Source organism: Dipodomys ordii, unplaced genomic scaffold, assembly GCF_000151885.1.
Source record: "Dipodomys ordii isolate 6190 unplaced genomic scaffold, Dord_2.0 Scaffold2, whole genome shotgun sequence".
NCBI lineage: Eukaryota > Metazoa > Chordata > Mammalia > Rodentia > Heteromyidae > Dipodomys > Dipodomys ordii.
The window spans coordinates 31,188,391-31,210,700 of NW_012267218.1; the positions used below are offsets into that span (position 1 = coordinate 31,188,391).

At 43.3% G+C, this 22,310-nt stretch overlaps 1 protein-coding gene across 1 annotated transcript in view; it reads right to left on the minus strand.

The window, feature by feature from the left end:
* Positions 1-22,310, minus strand: part of Mthfd1 (methylenetetrahydrofolate dehydrogenase (NADP+ dependent) 1, methenyltetrahydrofolate cyclohydrolase, formyltetrahydrofolate synthetase) — a 92,035-nt gene that overhangs the window by 1,533 nt on the left and 68,192 nt on the right. The window contains exons 17-27 of the mRNA XM_013015175.1: positions 18,693-18,769; positions 17,721-17,861; positions 15,890-15,958; positions 15,414-15,525; positions 15,111-15,250; positions 11,771-11,812; positions 8,069-8,169; positions 7,212-7,389; positions 5,211-5,318; positions 4,057-4,209; positions 1,968-2,061 (exon numbers count right to left, since the gene is read on the minus strand). Coding sequence (XP_012870629.1) covers positions 1,972-2,061; positions 4,057-4,209; positions 5,211-5,318; positions 7,212-7,389; positions 8,069-8,169; positions 11,771-11,812; positions 15,111-15,250; positions 15,414-15,525; positions 15,890-15,958; positions 17,721-17,861; positions 18,693-18,769 — 1,211 coding nt within the window. The 3' untranslated portion in view covers positions 1,968-1,971. The remainder of the gene's footprint in view (positions 1-1,967; positions 2,062-4,056; positions 4,210-5,210; positions 5,319-7,211; positions 7,390-8,068; positions 8,170-11,770; positions 11,813-15,110; positions 15,251-15,413; positions 15,526-15,889; positions 15,959-17,720; positions 17,862-18,692; positions 18,770-22,310) is intronic.

Consider the following 22,310-nt stretch of genomic DNA (forward strand, 5'->3'; position numbering starts at 1 on the left):
TGCCTGTAATCATAACTACTCAGGAGGGTGAGATTTGATTATAGTTCAAAGCCAGCCAGGGCAGTAAAGTTTGTGAGACTCTTATCTCCAATTAGCCACCAAAAAAACGGAAGTGACACTGTGGCTCAAGTTCTCACCTTGTGCTGAAGAGCTCAGGAACAGCAGCCAGGCCCAGAATTTAAGCCCCATGACTGACTTTTCTGTCTGGGTTGGCTTGAACTGTGATCCTCAGATCTCAGCCTCCTGAGCAGCTAGGATTACAGGCATGAGCCACCAGGGCCCAGCTTTGGTGTTAGATCTTCAACTCAGGGCCTTTCACACTCACTAGTTTTTTTCACTCAAGGCTGCTGCTCTACCTCTTGAATCGTAGCTCCACTTCCAGTCTTTTGCTGGTTAATTGGAGATAAGAGTCTATAATCTTTCTTGTCTAAGCTGGCTTTAAGCCACATCCTCAGATCCCAGTCTCCTGAGTAGCTAGGATTACAGGCATGAGCCACCAGTGCCTGGCCTGTATTGGCCTTTGATACTTGTGTTTCTTTCTTTTTTTTTTTGGGGGGGGGGTCCTGTTGTGGGGCCTGAACTCTGGGTCTGGGCGCTGTCCCTCAGCTCTTCAGCTCAAGGCTAGTGCTCTACCACTTGAGCCACAGCACCACTTCTGGCTTTTTTCTTTTTGCTTATGTGGTGCTGAGGAATCGAACCCAGGGCCTCATGCATGCAAGGCAAGCGCTCTACCACTGAGCCACCTTCCCAGCCCCAATACTTGTGTTTCTTTTTAGCTGTTTCTAATTTTTCTCAAAGTCCTCCTTTCCCTTGTTCTGCACTGGACTTAGAACAAATATGCATGGTGGTCAGTATTTCATTATGGCCCAAATCAGGATTCCATGTCTGAAATTAGTGTTTTCATCTTTTCTTGGTTTAATTTCATACTTTGCTGTAGTAAATTGCTAACTTCCTAGAATTGGGGGCAGCAAACCTCTGCACATTTGGTAACATCTACACAGATCTGTCCTGTATAAACATGGCTTGAACGTTACCATTCCTCTTACAAATGTGGAGGACATTCCTGCACTGTCTAAAAGGGCTTCTCATTGCTGATAAGACAAGTGTTCAGTTTACTTCTCATTTTTTCCACAGGTAAAACATTTTTTTCCACTAGGCAGTAGTAGCTCATGCCTGTATTCCTAGCAACACAGGAGACTAAGATGCAAGCATCCTAGTCAAAGCTAATCCAGGCAGAAGAGACTATGAGACTCTTATCTCCAACTAAACAGCAAACGGCAGAAGATAAGGAGCGCGCAAGATCCTGAGGTCAAGCCCCAGTACCAGTGCCAAAAAGACATCTTCCCTCAGGAGAAGGGTTAAGGATTTTCATTTCGGACGTTTTTGAGTTTCAGTTGGCTGTATCTAGGGACGGTTCATACACTGTGATGATTAAATTGCCTTTTCACATAGAACTCTTGTTTCTTTCTCTTTCTGGCTGAGACATTTACACAACTCTTGCCTTTGTGTGTATGTGTGTTGCTGGGGATTGAACCCACAGTGTCACATACTAAACTCTTGCTCTACCACTGAGCTTTATCCCTGGCCCAAAACTTGATTTCTGTTCAGATTATACGGACGTTAGGCTGTTCCTGCCTCTCAGGTGCCATCAATTTTGAAGCCCTGAGGCTCCTAGGGCTCTAGCGGAGGGAGCCCAACCTCCTGCAGGCCCTTCACAAGTGCTCTGCAGCACTCTCCTGTGCACTGTCCACCTGGGACGCGGCCTGCTCTTCTTCCCAAGATGTACCCACATGGAAGTAGTTAAGTCACTGGTTATTGCCAGTTCTCAGGACTAGCCCAAAACCCAGAGGGAAATGCTTTGAAAGTGTTAGAATTTAAATTTTTGTAGACTTACTTTAAGCCCTGTAATTTATAAAGAAGCAAATAAGGGGGGGAGGGGAGGGAAATCTTACTAATTAATAACTTACCTGTTTAGAACAGTCCATTCACCTGTTCAGTCTCAGGGTCCAAGTCAATATCATAAAAACAGGGCCGAGTAGGAAGGCCAGGCATTGTGCTCATCTAGGATATGAAATCATCTTTCTTAAAAACGAACTTAAGGGAGGGGGGAGGCTGGGAAGGGATGTGAAGGGTAAACCAAAGGAGGAGGCTGCAATGCTTGGTAAGATATGTATGCATTATCCTGCCCATGTAATTGTAACCCCTCTGTACAGTATGTTCACAAATAAAATAAAATTAAAAAAAAAACGAACTTAAAACGTGATCTTTTCTTCTACTTCTTCCTTTGTGTCTTGTGCCCAAGGCACAATGATAGAGGATCGTGTTATAGTTGTTCATAAAGTGGCTGTTGTTTTTTTTTTCTATATATATTCAAAATCCAGCCACTGGTCCTGCAACCAACTCAGAGAAAACCTCTTGTCCTGCAAACCAAAGGCTGAACCTCATCATTATCTTCCATGTGGACAGCTGTAAGCAGATGTTTCCACATCCAATCCTGCAGTGGCAGGTGCCAGGGAGGCTGAGGAGCCAGCTACCCACTTTCCTCAGCCTTGTGTTTCCCAAGACAAGAGGAACAGGGCTGATGTACTCGAATTTTCTTTCCATGAGACTGTAAATAGGCTCATGGTTTTTTGCTTCATCAACGTATTACAAATTTGTATCCTTTAACTTGGGCCAACAAGACATCTCTTCATATAATCTGATTTTATAATCACTACTCTCTCTCTCTTTCTGTTTTGCCAGTCCTGGGGCTTGAACTCAGGGCCTGAACACTGTCCCTGAGCTTCTTTTACTCAAGCCATAGCCACTTCCAAGCCTTTTCTGTGTATGTGGTGCTGAGGAATTGAACCCAGGGTTTCATGCATGCTAGGCAAGCAGTCTACTACTAAGCCACATTCCCAGCCTTCCTGATTTCTGTTGTAAGATTTAGTTTTGTAAAATGTCTGCTTAGATGAAAGTTCATATGGCTTGTAAGTGAAAACTTGGAGTATATCTTTTTGTCCGTTACAATGTCATACACGTATAATGAATATGTACACATTCCAGATTAGACCCGGATAAGACAGCTTAAGCTGAACTTCTAAAACTGAACTATAAATATATTTTAAAAAAAGATGAGTCATCTTCTGTAGCACAGAACATCTTTTTTATTATTTCTTTTGGGGGGATACGGCTTGAACTCAGGGTCTGGGTGCTGTCTCTGTGCTCTTTTGCTCAAGGCTAGCACTCAACCACTTTGAGCCAAAGTACTACTTCTGGTTTTCTGGTGGTTAATTGGAGATAAGAATCTCATGGACTTTTCCTGCCTGGGCTGGCTTTGGACCATGATCCTCAGATCTCTTGAGGATTACAGATGTGAGCCACCAGCGCCTGATTTACACAACACTGATACTTGAGAAAAACCCAATTTTGACATCTGCGTACCATTCAATAGTCTCTAAAACTGAATCTGATCTGTTTCTACCTCTGTACTCTAAGAAATAAATGTGAGGTGTGGGGACAAGCAGGGACAAGAATTGGTCATCATATCTAGCAGAAAAACCTAACAGATGACATAAAGACAAAGTCATGTGCCTATCAGTGTAGATAAAGCAGATGCATAATGGCAAAGATATTATAAATATTCCCAAACCAGTATCCTTGCTCTTTCTCAAAAGAGGTTCCCACTCTCACTACCAATCTGAGTCGTTCTCCCCCCCCTAATATTTTCAATCCATGGATGACTGAATCTGTGAATACACTCCCCATGGATTTGAAGGGCTACTATTGGCAGGAACCCAGCCTATCAAGTAGGCGTATCTTCCTATCCTGATTTAATCGAGGTCCAACTGTCCCTGAGAAATAAAATCTTTTATCCAAATAAGAAGTCACAGCATCACACTTGAATTGGTAACAGTATGGTCCATGGTAAGAGGATTAATCATAATAGGTTTGACTGCAACTTTCTCCTCGGCAATGAACTCTGCTAACTTGGCATTTGCTTGACAGCTTTAGCAATTCATTTCCGATGATAAGAAGCACAGATGAGCAAGCTCTGTTCCTGCCACCCTCACTTACCGTTCCCACTAAAGGGTACAGGAAACCAGCCCCGACACTGGCACGGATGTCCCGGATGGGCAGAACGAAGCCCGTAGGTACACCTTTTTGCTCTGGGTTGTGGGACAAGGACAAGTGTGTTTTGGCCATGCAGATGGGCAGATTACCAAAGCCCTGGGGAGAAAAGGCAACAGGGTGGGACAAACGAAAACCTGACAATGCAATAAAGAACATCTGTACATTGTGATCATGAAATTCTTTAATTTATCTGAAACAGTTGACTCTTTATAATCTACCTCCATTATACTATCCTCCAGCTTAGTTATTATAGAAGAAAAACAGAGATCTCTATTTTGTGAGGCACTAAGTACCTCCAACTATATTTCACAAGTGAATATTTAAGTTCCAGCTACACCAACCACAAAAACAAGTTGTGGTAGACATAAGAAGAAAACCAGAGAGGTTCTCAATATTTAGTAGGATATTCCCTATTTCCTTGTAGCTTTTCTGTCTTTTTTTTTGGGTCCGGTCGTGGCGCCTGAACTCTGGGCCTGGGCACTGTCCCTCAGCTCTTCAGCTCAAGGCTAGCGCTCTACCACTTGAGCCACAGCGCCACTTCCGGCTTTTTTCTTTTTGCTTATGTGGTGCTGGGGACTCGAACCCAGGGCCTCAGGCATGCAAGGCGAGCGCTCTACCGCTGAGCCACCTTCCCAGCCCCTCCTTGTAGCTTTTCTGCTTCCATCTGTGAGTAAATAATCTGGTACTGGATCACCTACTCGCTACCCAGTATTTTGGAAGAAAGAAGGTTGCCACCCAGAGAATTAAAATGGTGAGCCAGGTGCTGGTGGCTCTCACCTGTAATCTTAACTACTCAGGAGGCTGAGATCTGAGGAGCATGGTTCAAAGCCAGCCTGGTCAGAAAAGTCCCTATGAGACTCTTATATCTAATTAACCACTCAAAAACTGGAAGTGGCACTGTGGCTCAAAGTGGTAGAGCACTAGCCTTGAGCAAAATAGCTCAAGGAGAGTGCTGAGCCCCTGAATTAAAGCCATACAACTGCAAAAAAAAAAAAAAAAGGAATGGGGGGGGCTCACAGGGCTGGCAGGACTCCAAGATTCTGTCTGTAAGACCTGCTTTGTGAAGGGATAAAAGAATGGGCTCACCCAACACCTACCTGCTTTGTGTAGACTTCAACTTTGTGCTGAGCTTCAGGGAGCAACTCAATGTCATCTGCCCCATAGATCTTCTGTGCAATGATCCTGATTTTATCCTCAACTGGGAGCTAGTGCAGGAAAGAGAGGAAGACTGTGATTGGATATGTGTGAGGGGGCTTATCTCAGATATGGCCACATTCCAGGTCAGTGTCTCCAACAGGTTATTTTTCATATAATATATAGACATGCAAATAATCTGAAGTTCACTGGGTTACAAATATCTTAATGCCAAGAAATATTCACAAATCCTAGATTTGGTAAGTAGAAAATGTTGTACAGAGGTAATGTTACTACCCATATATTGAGAGATATACCTAGGTATCTATTTGTATATAACGTTAATATGCACATATTCATATATTAGCTATCTATTGAGAGATGTACACACACACAACACATATTTAAACACTGCACTAAAATTAGTCAATAGATCTGGTTGTATTTCCTAGCAACTGACACTAAAATAAGTTGTGCTTTTGGAAAGAAATAATAATCTATGTATAAATATAAAATTATGTTTTTAATTAGTGATAATTTATGAAGGACTTTGTATAATGGACATGTTTATGGAGAGCACTCAATGATGGTTTTAAAAAGACATAATGGATTACTTTCATATGAATCTTATAATTAGAGTTTATTAAATGACAATACTTAGAACTTATGAAACACAAGCACTTTGGTTGACGGTGATTTAAGACTAGCAGATACTGATTCAGACAAAGAGTGGTGTTTGTTCTGTCAGGACAGAGAAAAGCTTCAAATAGAAATGTGCTGGCGTCCTTGTTTCCCTACTTCTTGCAGGACTCCAGCTGGCCTTCAAGACCTGGGCTTCCTGATTTAGACACTCTGGACAAGTTTTGGACAGGATACCTACAGATAATTTGCATTTGTGTACAAATTTATATTCATGACATCTTCCAGGAAGATGATTTCCAAACCCATCTACAAAACCAAAGCCAAGCAGTAGAATGTCAATGTCAACAGCAGAGTGTCAACTCTTGGCAAAGGGAAAAGTGATAAAATTCTAGTAATAAAAGTGAAGCCAAAACTAGCCTAGAACATACAAGCAGAATTAAGTGTAATTTATATCCCATATTTCTTTTTTTTGGTCCGGTTGTGGGGCCTGAACTCTGGGACTGGGCGCTGTCCTTTAGCTCTTCAGCTCAAGGCTAGCGCTCTACCACTTGAGCCACAGCGCCACTTCCAGCTTTTTTTTTTCCTGCTTATGTGGTGCTGAGGAATCGAACCCAGGGCCTCATGCATGCGAGGCAAGCACTCTACCACTGAGCCAACTTCCCAGCTCTATATCCCATATTTCTAACCAAGTCTCAGTTGTTACAGACTACTTAATGTCTAATCATGTCTTAGAATACATGGGACAGCAAACTGAAAACAAAATATAATCCAACAATAACCAACTTTCTCTTAATTAACTTGTGTCATACAGTAAACATTGCTTCTGCTGGGACCAGATGCAGTCTACTTGATAATGGAAATAAGATGAAGCCTGCCAAGGTGCTTTGGCTTACATGAGGAAGCTCCTCTGAACCCCTACTGCCACTGTACCAGAAGTAAAGTTGAAAGCACATTTCTTTCCCCTACCACTGAGAAATGACACGGCCCTTTGCCAATTTTCTACAACACAGTGGTATCTCAGGCGAAAGGCTACACTGAATTATTGGTTTTGCGTGTAACTCTTCTTCTGGCAAAAAGACTTGTATGCGCCAACTTCCCCAAATGTTCTTGCATGGTCTCCATTCTTTGAGTAAACAGCAACCTGCAGTTTCTAGGACAGGTATCTAAAGCTGAGAGTCCAGACTGTGAACATGCATCTATTCATGTGGGATCAGACTGCAAGACAGAAGCTGCTGAACACAGCATCCTCACAGGGGGAGGTGTACAGAAAGCCCATCGTGTCTTTTTTGTTTTGTGCTGTTTGCATATAGAAAGCAACCCACCTGAAGGTCATAGAGGAGTTGGAAGTTGCTGGGCGCCTGAGCTGCTCTCTGGACAGCCTGAGCCAGGGCAACAGCCCCCTTTCCCCCTTCTGCCCAGTGAGTGCACTTGACTGCATCAAATGCCCCATGCTCTCTGGCGAGGCGGCTGATGAGGCCCAGCTCAGCCTCGGTATCAGTCCTGTGAAGCCAGTATTTCATGTTAGTGAATGGAAGATGGCTGGAGAGAACACACGGGTCTTCTTTATGACACTAAAACACATATGGATTACCCAGTGATAAATGGACACTAATCCATACTGGTTGGAATCTCACATCCACAGTTTACTGGCTCGGGTGACTTTTGGCTGCACATGGATTAAATAGAAAGAATCACTGCATTTATTTCATGGGGGATATTACGAGGTTTAGATGGCAAATATATGTAAAGTACTTGAACATTCCCAGCATACCACTGGAGATCAATAAATGCTAGCTTTGAAAAATTCTGTTTCCAGTCCCATTATGGCACAATGCAAAACAACCCACATGAGATCTTGCATGAACAACTTGCTCAATACATTCAACTCTATCAAGACAACATCCCACCAGGAACTCTAGGCTGTTAGCACAAAAGGCCTCTACATGACCAAAAAGAGCACTTAACTTGAAGCCTGTGTATTATCTACTTCACCCAGAGGAAGAGAGGCCCACAGGTGCTAAATTTGCTGCAATACACCTGGTGCTTGTCACGTCACAGGCTATACCATAAGCTATAACAACTGTCGGACAGAATGAGGGTAACACAGTGCCGCACAATTAGCTACAGGTGTTTTATGTCCATTTCCCACAGCTTCCCTTTTCTGTTACAGGGTACTTACTTGAATGCATTTATGGCCACTACCACAGGAACTCCAAACATTCTGGCATTTTCTATTTGTTTCCTCAAGTTACTGAAGCCTTTTTCAACCAGCTCCAGGTTCTGTAAAACAACCATGGAAGTTCTATGGGGTCAGGGAGAACATGCTTGAAATCAACCATACTTTCTCTTAAAAGGCAACCTCTGTCTTTGAGCCAGTAGACATTTGCTGTCTACTTAAGTAGGCAGGCAAGACAAGACGTAAGAAAAGGAACATAATGCATTTCTCATGCAGAGGGAGTGGACACTGTGGAGGACCCGTTCCTCTAGCCTACAGCACTGAGTGACATGTGTTGCATCCCCACCATCTTGAAACCACCATGGCTGGTATGTTTGACATCATCATACCACATCTTTGCTTCTTTACTGCGTGGAAGAGGTTAGATTCCCTACCTAAATTATATTCACATCTGTGTGTTTACAGATTTGATGTACTCATCACATGGACTCTTCAGTATAGCACAAACCATTCATTCATCAGAAAATCAAGCCTAGACCACAGGGTCTGACAGTAAAGAGGTATTCATTAATCAGCTGTCCATCAGCACTACTGAGAACATGAAGAAATCAGTGATTCTTTCAAAGGCTTTGATGAACTCAACTATGAGCCTACCCTAGGACTAACAGACGGACATATGATACCTTCAAAACCAAATATTCAGCCAGTGGCTTGTGCCTATATTCCATGTTATTCAAGAGAATGAGATCTGAGGATCAAAGTTTAAAGCCCAATGTGGGCAGACAAGTCCAAGAGACTTTTATCTCTCATTAACCTGTGAAAAGCCAGAAGTAGAGGTATGGTTCAAGTGGTAAAAAAGTGAACAAAGTTCATACATACTCCACGGCCCTCATGCATACTCACATAGACACACAGACACAGATATTCACACACACAGACACAAACAGAATCACATATTGCCCTGTAAGGTATCCCCAACCTGTGATCTCAGAAAGTTGAGATCCCAAAATTAAAAAAAAAAAAAAAGCAACAAAACACTAAATGATCAAACCGGAGATAGTGGAGCACATTTTTAGGAGACTGAGATTGAGACTGGAGGATCAGACTGTGCGCCCATTCTGGTCTAAGAGTAAGTTCCAGTCCCGCTTGAGCTATATAGTGTAAGACTGTGTCTCAAAGATAAACAAAAAACAAAATAAAAAAAAAAAAGGGACCAATATTAGCCCTACCTAGAATCCCAATTACTTGGGAGGCTGAGGTAGGAGAATCATTTCCTCTCTCCCCACCACAAAAAATCCAAATGATATAAAAGCTACAGGAAGTCACTAAGGAACTAAACCTTTGATTATGCTAACTACAGCACAGCTTGAAGAACTGGAAAAATACAGACACTAAATTCCTTCAATAGGAGACTTGGCCAAGGAAGAATGATATACACACTCAATAAATGTTCACTATGCAGATGTTATGAAAAGGGACATCCATCTGTGTTAACATGGAGCCTGTCCAAGATGAATGAAAGAAGCAAACTGGAGAGATTAATTCTACTTTTGGACAAACAAACAAAATGTGTATAGTTGAAAAAAAATTTAAGTGTTGGAAAATATGCAGCAAACTGTTAAAGGAATTTCAAGCACATGTGTTATACTCTTGTAGTGTTTATTTTTTTAAACAAAGGGTATGTCACTATTATAAGATTAAAAAATACATCAAGAGGGTTATGGGGGTGGTACTCAGAGAAAGAGCACTTGCCTACTATGCTGGAGACCCTGGGCTTGATTCTCAACACTAAAAAAACAAAACTCCCCTAAATCAAGTACTTTAAAAATAAAAAATGCGGGCTGGGAAGGTAGCTCTGTGGTAGAGCGCTTGCCTTGCATGACAGAGGCCCTGGGTTCGATTCCTCAGCACCACATAAGCAAAAAGGAAAAAGCCGGAAGTGGTGCTGTGGCTCAAGTGGTAGAGCGCTAGCCTTGAGCTGAAGAGCTGAGGGACAGCGTTCAGGCCCAGAGTTCAGGCCCCATGACCGGACCCAAAAAAAAAAAAATGCAAGCTGGGTGCCGGGTGGCTCATGCCTGTAATCCTAGCTACTCAGGAGGCTGAGATCTGAGGATCATGGTTTAAAGCCAGCCCAGGCAGGAAAGTTCATGAGACTCTTATCTCCAATAAACCTAGAAAACTGGAAGTGGTGCTGTGGCTCAAGCAGTAGAGTGCTTGCCTTGAGCTGAAGAGTGCAGGGACAGCGCCAAGGCCCAGAGTTCAAAGCCCCACCACTGACAATAAACAAACAAACAAACAAATAAAATAAAAATGCAGGCCAGGCACTAGTGGCTCATGTTTATAATTCCAGCTACTCAGGAGGTTGAGATCTAAGGATTGTGGTCCTAAGCTTAGGTGGGAAAGTCTGTGAAACTCTTTTTTTTTTTTTTTTGGGTCCGGTCATGGGGCCTGAACTCAGGGCCTGGCCCCTGTCCCTAAGCTCTTCAGCTCAAGGCTAGCGCTCTACCACTTGAGCCACAGCGCCACTTCCGGCTTTTTTCTTTTTGCTTATGTGGTGCTGAGGAATCGAACCCAGGGCCTCGAGCATGCAAGGCAAGCGCTCTACCACTGAGCCACCTTCCCAGCTCATCTGTGAAACTCTTAACCTCTAATTAATCACTAATAAAGAAAGGAAGGAAGGAAGGAAGGAAAGAAGGAAGAAAGAAAGGAAGGAAGCCACAAGTAGCGCTATGGCTCAGGTGGTAGACTTCTAGAATTGAGCACAAAAGCTCAGGAATAGTTTCAGCCCAGAGTTCAAGCTTCAGGACCAGCACCAAAAAAATAACAAACAAATAAATAAAACAATGATCTATAAAAAATACATATAATATATCCTAAGTAAAGCAGTATTTAGTGCTTGGATTCCCCCAAATAGCAATAGGTATTAGGTACAGGCAGAAAACAACTAGGATCTTGTGAAGGTGGTTTTTGCTTTTCCCCTTTGACCATCATAAAGCTAGATTAAGATTAGCTTGATACTCGAAGAAGCATCCTTAATTCTTTACCACTGGTCACACGAATCCCAGCAAATATCTAAGACTGACTGAGAACAGCTTAAGAAAGGAGAATTTCTTCAAAGAAGACACCAGCTGGGCCACTTCGGGGCAGTTGCTGTAATTAGATACAGGAAAGGCTGTGGGGTAGCAGGGGGCCAGAACTGTGAATTCCCCTCCCACGCGTGAATCAGACAGATGACCATAAAAGGCAAATCATAAGGAAGACAGGCAGACTCAAGGCACCAACAAATTCTTTTCTAGCTGATTTTGAAATACTTCATTTGGGGCCTCGGCAGCAACCCTGTATTGTTTGATAATGTAAAAGCCTCGAAAAAGGCAGGGAAATTGAATTAACAGTGACAGCAACTGACTCAAGGGCTTGTTTCTTATATAATCGTTCCGATGGGCGGCTCCGGGATGTTTGATGGAAAATGATACTGGTATCACAAGGTTGAGCTCACAACTGACTGTACGGCAGCCCTTGAATCCAGGCTTAGTGCTCATCATTTAATCCTCTTCAGCACACTGTGGGTTTTTAGCATCCTGCAGTCAAGGAACAACCCTGGGTCACAGCACCACCATCTTTATTTCCACCAGGGACCAGGTCTGAAATACTGACTTGGGGAAGGGGTGCTTTCTAGGACAAATGTTTAGAAAGAATAGCAGTTACCTCCTCTGTGTAAGCCTTGGGAAGAGGCAGTCCAGCAGTGACCTGGAAGGAAAGGAAACAAAGTTAGGTGCATTTCTATCTTCCAATTAGACTTTAGCTTCAAATAGTGTCAGATAAGAGGGGTGCATGCTTGGAGAGACACGGCAGTGCGATGTTGTTCTCTCCCTAAGGCATTAGTGAACAGAACAAGAAGGGCTACGCTAGCCTGGTGCTGGTGGTTCACGCCTGTAATCCTAGCTACTCAGGAGGCTGAGATCTAATGATCACAGTTCAAAGCCAGCCCAGGCAGGATCAAGACTGTGAGACTCTACCTCTAATTAACCACCAGAAAACTGGAAGTGGTGCTGTGGCTTAAGTGGTAGAGCACTTGTTTTGCACTGAAGAGCTGAGAGACAGCTCTGAGGCCCAGAGCTCAAGCCCCATGACTGACCAAAAAGAAAAAAAAAGAAGAGCTACTCTGAATATAGTGGGTGATCCTGGGACCTGGGAAGCCAGAAAGACAGATCTACAAACATGAGGGAAAAAAGGAAGGTGTTTCAGATAGGACAGAGACACAGTGAGTGAAGAACACAGCCGTGGGTAGACGTAAAGGTGAGTGTGGAGAAAGGGTAGGTGTCACCCTGCAATGTCTGCTTTCATGGGCTGGTGATCCATGCCTTGGGGGAGCTCAACTGTGGCACAGGAACAATGCAAACAAGAGGGAAAACAACAGGACTTTCTTCTTCCATGGTAGAATACACTCAGAGGTAATCAAATGCAGCAGCAGGCTCACTGTGCGCAGGCACCTGGTCCTGATCTAGTGACTGAGCTCTGCAGCATCCACAGGGATGAATAAGGGGGTAAGGCACTGACCCATAGATTTAACTGTAGCTTCCAATTCAGCCCCCTGCAGCTCCCCCCCCCACTCCTCAGGGATGATGGGGATGCTGTGGTGTTCAAATCCCAGGAGGGCCATGTAGAGGCTGGGCAGGAAGCAGGTCCTTTTACATGCAGCTTCCTTTCTGCAAGGTAACACAAGCAGCAGGTCTGGCTCCTTGGGAGAGCTCTATGTGCAAAGCCTCCTTGTGGCACTGGCCAAGGGAGGTGTCCATCATTGTTACTGTTCAGCCCATGAAGTGAGGGGAGGAAAGGAAATGCCAGGATATGAGGATGAGAGGGAGTGGAAGAAAGGATTGTTGACTGGAAGGGAGAAAAGGGAGTCTACCTTATAGGACTGGAGGCAAGGGGAATTCTAGGTTGGGAGTGCTTTTGGATGTCTTAGGGGAAACCAAGACCTAGAACATGAAGAAGTGTGCTAGAGTGTTAGGACAGTGTGCTCAGAGGCGGCCTAGGGACCTAGGACTTCCAGAGGCCCACGAAACCAAAACTGTTTCCTGAATAAAGCTAAGATTCTATTGCCCTTTTACCCTGATTCCTTCATTTAAACAACATGTGATATCACACTTGATCACAGGCAGAAGATGACAACTCAATGGTCTTCAGTTAACCAGATATAGAAGATCTGAGAAATGGACAATACACAACATCCAGAAAACAGAGTAACTTAGTTTTCATTTCAACAATGCCTACATCCTGTTTCAGAAAATATAACTTAGCTAAGGGTCAATAGCTCATGCCTGTAATCCTAGCTACTTAGGAGGATAAGATCTAGCTACTAATCCTAGCTACTTACAAGGCTAAGACTGAGGTTCAAAATCAGTCAGAGTAGGAAAGTCCACAAGACTCGTATCTTCAATTAAACACCAAAAGCCAGAAGTGGAGCTGTGTGGCTCAAGTGACAGAATGCCAACTTTGAACAAATAAAGCTATGGGTCAGTACCCAGGCCTAGCACGCGCGCACGTGCGCGCACACACACACACACGTATACACACACACATACACACACGCACACACACACATGCATACACACACACACACACACACAGTTCCATTTCTGGCTTCCTGTGTAGCTAAGATTATAGGCATGAGCCACCAGTGCCCAGCTTAAGGATGTTTTGTATATTAATATATAATTCAGTTTTTTTTTTTTGGGGGGGGTCCGGTTGTGGGGCCTGAACTCTGGGCCTGGGCACTACCCCTCAGCTCTTCAAATCAAGGCTAGCACTCTACCACTTGAGCCACAGCACCACTTCTGGCTTTTTTCTTTTTGCTTATGTAGTGCTGAGGAATCGAACCCAGGGCCTCAGGCATGCAAGGCAAGCGCTCTACCACTGAGCCACCTTCCCAGCCCCTATAATTCAGTTTTTATTTCCAACTAGATGTCAACAAAAGCTTCAATAAACAAAAGCTCATGAAAGCCTTCAGTAATTAAGATTATGAAGAGATTTCTGAGGAGCTGGGGCTGCAGCTCAGTGGTAGAGCGCTTGCCAAGCACGTGTTGGGTAGGCCCTGGCTTGATCTCCAACACTGGAAAAACAAACAAAAAGTTTGAGGGTAAAACACTTGAGAACTTCTACATGAGGATAAATTTCATATTTCAATGATTCCCCAACACTACTATCATGTCTTTGTATGTTGATCTGATGAAAAAATGCTAAAATGCTAGAATATACGAAAGTACAATTTCTTTTTGGGGGGCAGTGCTGGGATTTGAACTTGGGGTCTCATACTTCTGCTCAGCTTCTCGCTCACGGCCAGTACTCCACCACTTAAGCCTCATCTACACTCCAGTATTTTGCTGGTTTATTTGAGCTGGAGTTTTGGGGACTTTTCTAGCTGGGCTGGCTTCAAATGGAGGTCCTTAGTCTCCCGAGATTGAAGATAGAAGCCACTGGAACATGGCAAAAAGAACAATTTCTATGCAGAAGGAAGTCAAAAATCTGGACATCAGGTTGAAGTTAGCCTTCCCTCTGCTTCTCTCTGCCACCCAGCAGTTCTGAACGGATCTGCCATTCTCCTTGACCTGCCCTCATGGTCATCCCTTTCCCACCTTCCCGTCCGTCCGTATCTGACTGGCTGGCTGTCAGAGGCTCAGTCTAGCGTAAACTACTCAGGGGCTTCAAAGTCTGGTTGGCTGGCTGGTAGCCACTGTTTAGGAAGAAAATGAGATTCAGATTTTAGGGCACAGGCTGCAGAAGGAGTTTTCTGAGCACAGTCTTGCACAAGTGCTTGGAGGGGTGTGGATATCAGATGTTTTCCTCAGAAAGAAAGACAGGAAGCTAATTTGGGCCTTCTTAAAATGCGGGGAGCTGCCATGTGGGGGGGCAGCATAAGATGGTATGCTGACCACCGCTTTCTTTTAGTACCCAATTCGTCACTGAGCTTAATGCAGCTGAGGGCATGTCTTTCAACTTCCTTCAGGCCTTTAGAACACTCCTGGTAATCAGATTTGACCCTCACCGTGGGGCCTCCGCCATGCATCTTAAGAGCCCTGACAGTGGCAACGAGCACCACAACGTGAGGGCGGAGTCCAGAGTAGCGGCATTTGATGTTAAAGAACTTTTCCATTCCAATGTCTGCTCCAAACCCTGCTTCAGTCACTGTAAGAAAGAAGGAGCAATTATAAAAATACCATTCCACTCTCTGTACAACACATTAATAGTAACAGTAAGATTGTTACTATTATTTTTTTAAATGCCATTCCAACTCCTCAGGTACTGAGAGGAAAAAAGGATCCACTCAATGATGTCAGAAAATCCTCACCTACAAAGCCTTCTGGGCCAACAAGTTTGAGTGCGATCCGGTCTGCAATGATTGAAGAATTGCCATGCGCGATGTTGGCAAAGGGTCCCGCATGAACGAACACTGGAGTGCCCTGTAGAAACCAGACCATGGGAAGCGAAACTGTCAAAATGGAGGTTGGGGGTGGGAAATCACAAAACCAATGGTAGAGAATTCAGTGGGAATTTCAAAGACAATTTCCCCCAGGGAAAACACAAAACCACTTCTTTTGGCAATGCTGTGATCAAACCCAGGCCCTTGTGCATGTGAGGCAAATGCTCTACCATTGAGCTATATTCCCAGTCCCAAAGCCACCTATTTGATAGCTCAGTGCTGTCCCAATTGTAACTATAAGAACAAATGAGAAGAGTCTGAGCAATAGAAAAACATTCTGTTTTATAACCCCTCTCTTCTGAATGTAGAGCAGCATTCTAGAACACAGGAATTACTCTTCTCACCTCTAATGTCTGCATGAGATTGGGCTTGATTGCATCCTTCATCAGCACGGTCAGTGCGCCGCTCACTCCCTACAAAACACACACATGAAGCATCTGCTCATACTAGCAGGAACCAACAGTCCATATTCTAGGTCTTCTCTCCATTCTGGACAGTTAGTATTTTTGCCGGAACTTAGACCATTAAGTTTTTTCCCCTTGGAAACACTGAGAAAATGCTGGCTATTTTAAGGAAGGAAAACAAGTAGAATAAAAATGGCATTCATATGCATTTTCTGAAAAGGCAATGTAACTGTGGAAACAAATGTCTCAATCAAGCTCTGTTGATGACTGATATGGGGAATCCACTTAAAAATGAGTATAGAGCACAGATGTGCTGGTTCCCAGAGTGCTGAGTTATTTGTAACTTTGGTATCTGGGCCGAGATGGGTACAAAGCAGATTCAATATGTGTTTCCCATAGCTGAAACTAAAATACCACCCAGAAGTTCAATTCCAACTCTTATATAGCAGGTATCTTTTAAGTCATCCAAACAAATTAGTGACAAAGTAAGATAAAGCAATGGTTCTTCATTGGATAATAGATAATTGGGCATAAAGCAATTTACATTCAATATTAATGAATTTCTACATTTAAGGCTTGGGTATTAAAATTTGAAACACATAAATTGCTATACCACTATCACTATCACAGGCCAAGTATCTAGTCTGTGTTGACATAGATAGGCTTTAAAAAAAAATTAAGGCCAGGAATAATGGTTTATGCCTGAAATCTCAGCTATACAGCAGGTGGAGATCAGAAGTTTCATGATTTGAGACCAGCTTAGGTAAAAAGTTATCTAAACTCGCTCTCAATCAGCAAGCAAAAGAATGGTGGTGGTCTCCTGTTATCCTAGCTCCAAGCAAAGGCAAGAATCTATCAGAAAAATGGCTAAAAGCAAAAAATGGCTGGGGATATGATTCAACCCTTGCCAAGCAAGCGAGAGACTGTGAGTTTAAACCCTAATACCATCACCAAAGAAAAAAAGTTCATCTCTAAGATTTCTCATCACAAAACTCAAATGAACATAGTTAGTTCAGAAATAATACACAGGTCAAGAAACAGCCTGGAAGGACCATCAGCAAACTGGCCATTGAGCTGTTCCAAATGGAGTTATCAGCAAGGAGGCATAGCCAACAAGCCTCAGGACAAAGGCCTCTGATCAGGGAGCTGAGAGTGGTGGGGAGGGGCCAGAAAAGTCAGCAACAGAAGGCTTTACTTTTATAGGATTGGAGGTGTTCTCTGCAAACTGCAGTCTTATGCTTGCTGGGGGGAGATACTTCCAGGATGAAGGCATTATTCAAATTACCTGGAACTTGTGGTTCATTACTGGAACACACTACTGACTGATTACTCACTATGAAGAATGTTTTACAAAGTTCATAATCATCTTGTAATAAACAAAATTGTAATGAACTGATGAGTTCTAACAATAGACCGTGTGTGTGTGTGTGTGTGTGCCATAATTGGCCTTGAACTCAGGGCCTCAAGCTCTTGCTCGACTCCCATCTCCCACCTCACGGCTGGCACTCTACCATTTGAGTCACACCTCCATTTCTGGCTTTTTGCTTATTAACCGGTGATAAGTATCTCTTGGATTTATCTGCCAGAGCTAGCTTAGAACCTCGATCCTCAGCACTCAGCCTCCTGAGTAGCTAGGAGTCCAGCATGAGCTACCAGCCCTGACTTCTAGCAACATCTTAAATATAGCAGAATTCTTGTTCTCAGTCATCACTAAGAAACCCTAAGACCATGGCCCTCAAGTGTCACCCTGCTGGCATGGCCAGGCACTCACCAGATCTTCAGTAGTGATGGGTTCCCCTTTCTTACTGGATGCCACAACCATTTTGCCCAGTCTCTCTCTCATGTCTTCCAGAGAGCTAGTGAGAGCCAGGACAGCCATAATTTCACTGGCCACAGAGATATCAAACTGGGCCTAGAGGTAGGGAAAAAGATGAGAGCAGAACTTTGGGATAGCCAAGAAGCATGAATTGCAATAGACATCCCTTTTGGCTTTTAAGGTTTTAAGGTTTAAACATAGCTTGAAAGGATGAACTAGCAACACACACAAGCACCTTAATGAAAAGAATTCTCCAATAGTAAAAACTGGCAATTATGGCTGGGAAGGTGGCTCAGTGGTAGAGCGCTTGCCTTGCATGCCTGAGGCCTTGGGTTCGATTCCTCAGCACCACATAAGCAAAAAGAAAAAAGCCAGAAGTGGCGCTGTGGCTCAAGTGGTAGAGTGCTAGCCTTGAGCTGAAGAGCTGAGGGACAGCGCCCAGGCCCAGAGTTCAGGCCCCATGACCAGACCACCCCCCCCCCGAAAAAAACAAAAAACTGGCAATTAATGAGTCCACAACCTTGAGTAGTCAATTTTCAACACAATGCTTCAGTTTGACCAATGACAATTATTTTCTCTCCAGGAAGGCAGCTTTGAATGGTGGTTATGGTTTCCTACACTGAAGAGAAATACTGCCAAATGGCCACAAAAAGAAGCAAATGCCATCAATTTGAATGCAAGGACATTCACTTGAGGCTCTCCACCTCCAGGAAAAAATGCTGGGGGAAAAACACACAGGTGACACATGGGATTTACTGCAAAAGCTGTCAGGAGTGCTTAGTACCACACCTACTCACTTCCATTTTAAAAGGGAGAAGGCAGAACAACACCTGGCAGTATCAGTCGTATGGGAGAGGATGGAGGAGGACAGAAGCAGCAAGCGCTAGTTCACATGAAGGAATTACTTGGGAAGGAACAAATAGTTACCGTCCGTGTGTATCCTTTCTCTGTTGGAGCCTGTCCAATGGTGATCTTCCTCAGGAATCTATCATTGGTATCCAACACTACCGAGGAAAGGGAAGATGCAGAACAATTTTTAAAAGCACTATTAAGTTGACCATGGTGGTACATACCTATAACACCAGCATTCTAGAAGACAAGGCAGGAGGATTGCTGCATGAGCTACACAGAAAAACCTTGTTGCAAACAACAACAAAAAACTGGACACTGGTGGCCAAGACTATAATCCTAGCTATTTAGAGATCTGAGGATCAAAGGCTAGGAAGGTGGTTCAGGGGTAGAGTGCTTGCCTTGCATGCATGAGGCCCTGGATTTGATTCCTCAGTACCACGATGAACAGAAAAAGCCGGAAGTGGTACTATGGCTCAAGTGGTAGATAGCCTTGAGCTGAAGAAGAGCTCAGGGACAGTGCTCAGGTACAGAGTTCAAGCCCCTTGATTGATTACCTCCCCCCCCCCAAAAAAAAGAGCTTGAAGCCAGTCCTGGCAATACAGTCTATTTGACTTTTAATTCCAAATAACCAGCAAAAAGCCAGAAGTGGAGCTATGGCTCAAGCAGTAGAGCCCTAGCTTTGGGCAAAAAAGCCAAGCAAGAGTATGAAGCCTTGAGTTTGAGCCTAAGTACCAGAACACACATACAAAAAAAAAAAAAGGAAAGAGAAAAAAGTAAAAGAAAGGAAGGAAAGAACCAAAAAGCTAAAGGAGTGATAGAGTTTTAAGGCAACAAGTCATTTAATGATGGACTGTTAAATTAAAATGGATGATCAAAGTCAAATATGAATAAAAAATAATATTTAACTGTTATTTATAGGATTAAATATTGCATATATTTTTCTATAAGCATATTCTAGATATCATCCATGTTATTCCATGTATCTCCATAAATATATAGAAATATCTATATTATATAGAGAAATATCTATATATTGTCAATATATAGATTTATACATTTTTCATTTTTCTTATGAATTTATTTATAATGTTGATACTTAGACAAGGTAATGGTAACTCTTGGGGAGAAACTATGGACCAATTTACAGTTTACCAATATACAATTTACCAATATACAGTTGCAAATATTTTAAGTTAATCTAACAGAGAGAATCATAGTATGTTAAAACATAATGGGCCATGAGCTGATGGATTTAGACCAGAAATATAATCATGCTTTAACATGGGGAAATAAAACCAGAAAAAATATGGAACGCTTCACGAATTTGAGTGTCATCCTTGCACAGGGGCCATGCTAATCTTCTCTGTATTGTTCCAATTTTAGTATATGTGTTGCCAAAACAAGCACTGATATATATTTTTTTTGGGGGGGGGGCTAGTCCTGGGGCTTGAACTCTGGGCCTGGCCACTGTCTCTGAGCTCATGTTTGCTCTAGGCTAGCATTCTACCACTTGAGCCACAGTGCCACTTCTAGCTTTTTCTGTGATTAATTGGAGATAGGAGTCTGGTGGACTTTCCTTCCCAGGCTGGCTTAGAACCACAATCCTCAGATCTCAGCCTCCTGAGTAGCTAGGAATAAATATATTATAGATATTTTCTATAGAGAAATATCTATATAGAAATGTTTTTTATGGGGCTGGGAAGGTGGCCCAGTGGTAGAGTGCTTGCCTTGCATGCATGAGGCCCTGGGTTTGATTCCTCAGTACCACATAAGCAGAAAAAGCCAGAAGTGGTGGTGTGGCTCAAGTAGTAGAGCACTAGCCTTGAGCTGAAGAGCTGAGGGACAGACAGCGCCCAGACCCAGAGTTCAAGCCCCCCAAAAAAAAGAAAAAAAAAAAGAAATGTTATTTATTTATTTTGTCAGTTGTAGGGCTTGAACTCAGGGCCTGGGTACTGTCCCTGAGCAATTTTTGCTCAAGGCTAACACCTTACTTCTTTGAGCCACAGCACCACTTCCAGTTTTTTGGGTGTTAATGGGATATGAGTCTCAAGGACTTTCCTGCCCTGGCTGGTTTTGAATCAGCCTCCTGCGTAGCTAAGATTATAGGTGTCAGCCACTGGTGCCTGGCTTAGAAATGGCTTTTAAAGCAAAGGAATATGACTAGCTGAGTTTTATTCCTTCTAGATAATTCCTTCTAGATAATTCAAACAATTAAGTCTGTAATATATTTGAAAGCACATTCTATAATAGCAGAAAAATAGAGCAGTTCACACTTTTTAAAGGCTTGTTCTATGGGTGACTCATGACCTCATACCCTGAGACACAAGAGCCATCAACTTAAGAGTGTGCAAATGCCATTGGCAACAAGCAAGTTAACAGGCTAGGTCTTTCCTGCAGCACATTCTAGTCTGATGACAGTACCTATCCAACAGGATAACCTTGGAAAAAATGGCAAATATCAGCCAACTAACAACTAACTAATCCTAACCCTGCCTCAAAGAACTGACCATGGCTAATATTTTAGTGTGTTCTTCCTTTTAACTTTTTTTTGATGTACAGTAGAATAGAAAAGGTATTTGATCTTGATGCAGGGTTCCTGGCAAAATTCCCTAGAATCCTTGGAATTTCAATAGTGAAAGAAGTGCCAGGTTACTCAACACAAACCCTTTTTAATCACACTGAGACTTATGTTAATGAGGTGATTTAGATCCTTGAAAGCCTTTGGAGGGTTTCCACTTCATTAGTCACCTGACAGACCAAGTGGTTAGAGGGTTTGGAACTTTCAGTCCTATCTCAAAGTCTGGAGAGAGGACTGCAGGGGCAAGATTCAGACATAGAATGGTTCTATGCACATCTTCCACCAGCTATTCCTGTAGTAAAGCAGAAGACATCTGGAAAGCCTTTCCCTGAGTATTGGAGCTACCAGATAGCTGGACCTGAGAAGGTTGTGAGTCTCCAATTTATAGCCAGAAGCACAGGGACTGGCTTGGAAGTCAGGACTGGTGTTGGAAGTGGGGTGAACTTGTGAGACTAAGTCCCTAAGGCAGCGTCAGAACGGACATAAAACTGTTGCAAACCTAGTGGGTCTTCCTGAGACATCTAGTATGAGGAGTGAAGAACTGAATAGAGAGGACACTGGACTTTCCACCTCACTATGACCAGATTCCAAACAACAACAAAATGGGTTCACACTCTAAATGGATCAAAGAGATTACAATTTTTTTGGTAATAAAAAAATGACTTTGGACTCTCAATTCTCTTGCCTCAAGCCTCCTGGGTGCTAAAATTACCACACTCGCTAAGACGCATTTCTTTTTTTTTTGTCAGCCATGGGGCTTGAACTCTGAGCCTGGGTGCTATCCCTGAGCTCTTCAGCTCAAGATGAGTGCTTTACCACTTGAGTTACAGTGCCATTTCCAGTTTTCTGGTGGTTAATTGGAGATAAGAGTCTCACAGACTTTGCTGCCTGGGCTGGCTTTGAACTGCGATCCTTAGATCTCAGCCTCCTGAGTAGCTAGGATTATAGGTGTGAGCTACTGGCACCTGGCAAGAAGCATTATTTTTCTCTCTCTCTCTCTCTTTTTTTTTTTTGTCAGTCGTGGGGCTTGAACTCTGGGCTTGGACGCTGTCCCTGTGCCCTTCAGCTCAAGGTGAGCGCTCTACCGCTTGAGCCACAGCACCACTTCCCTGTGC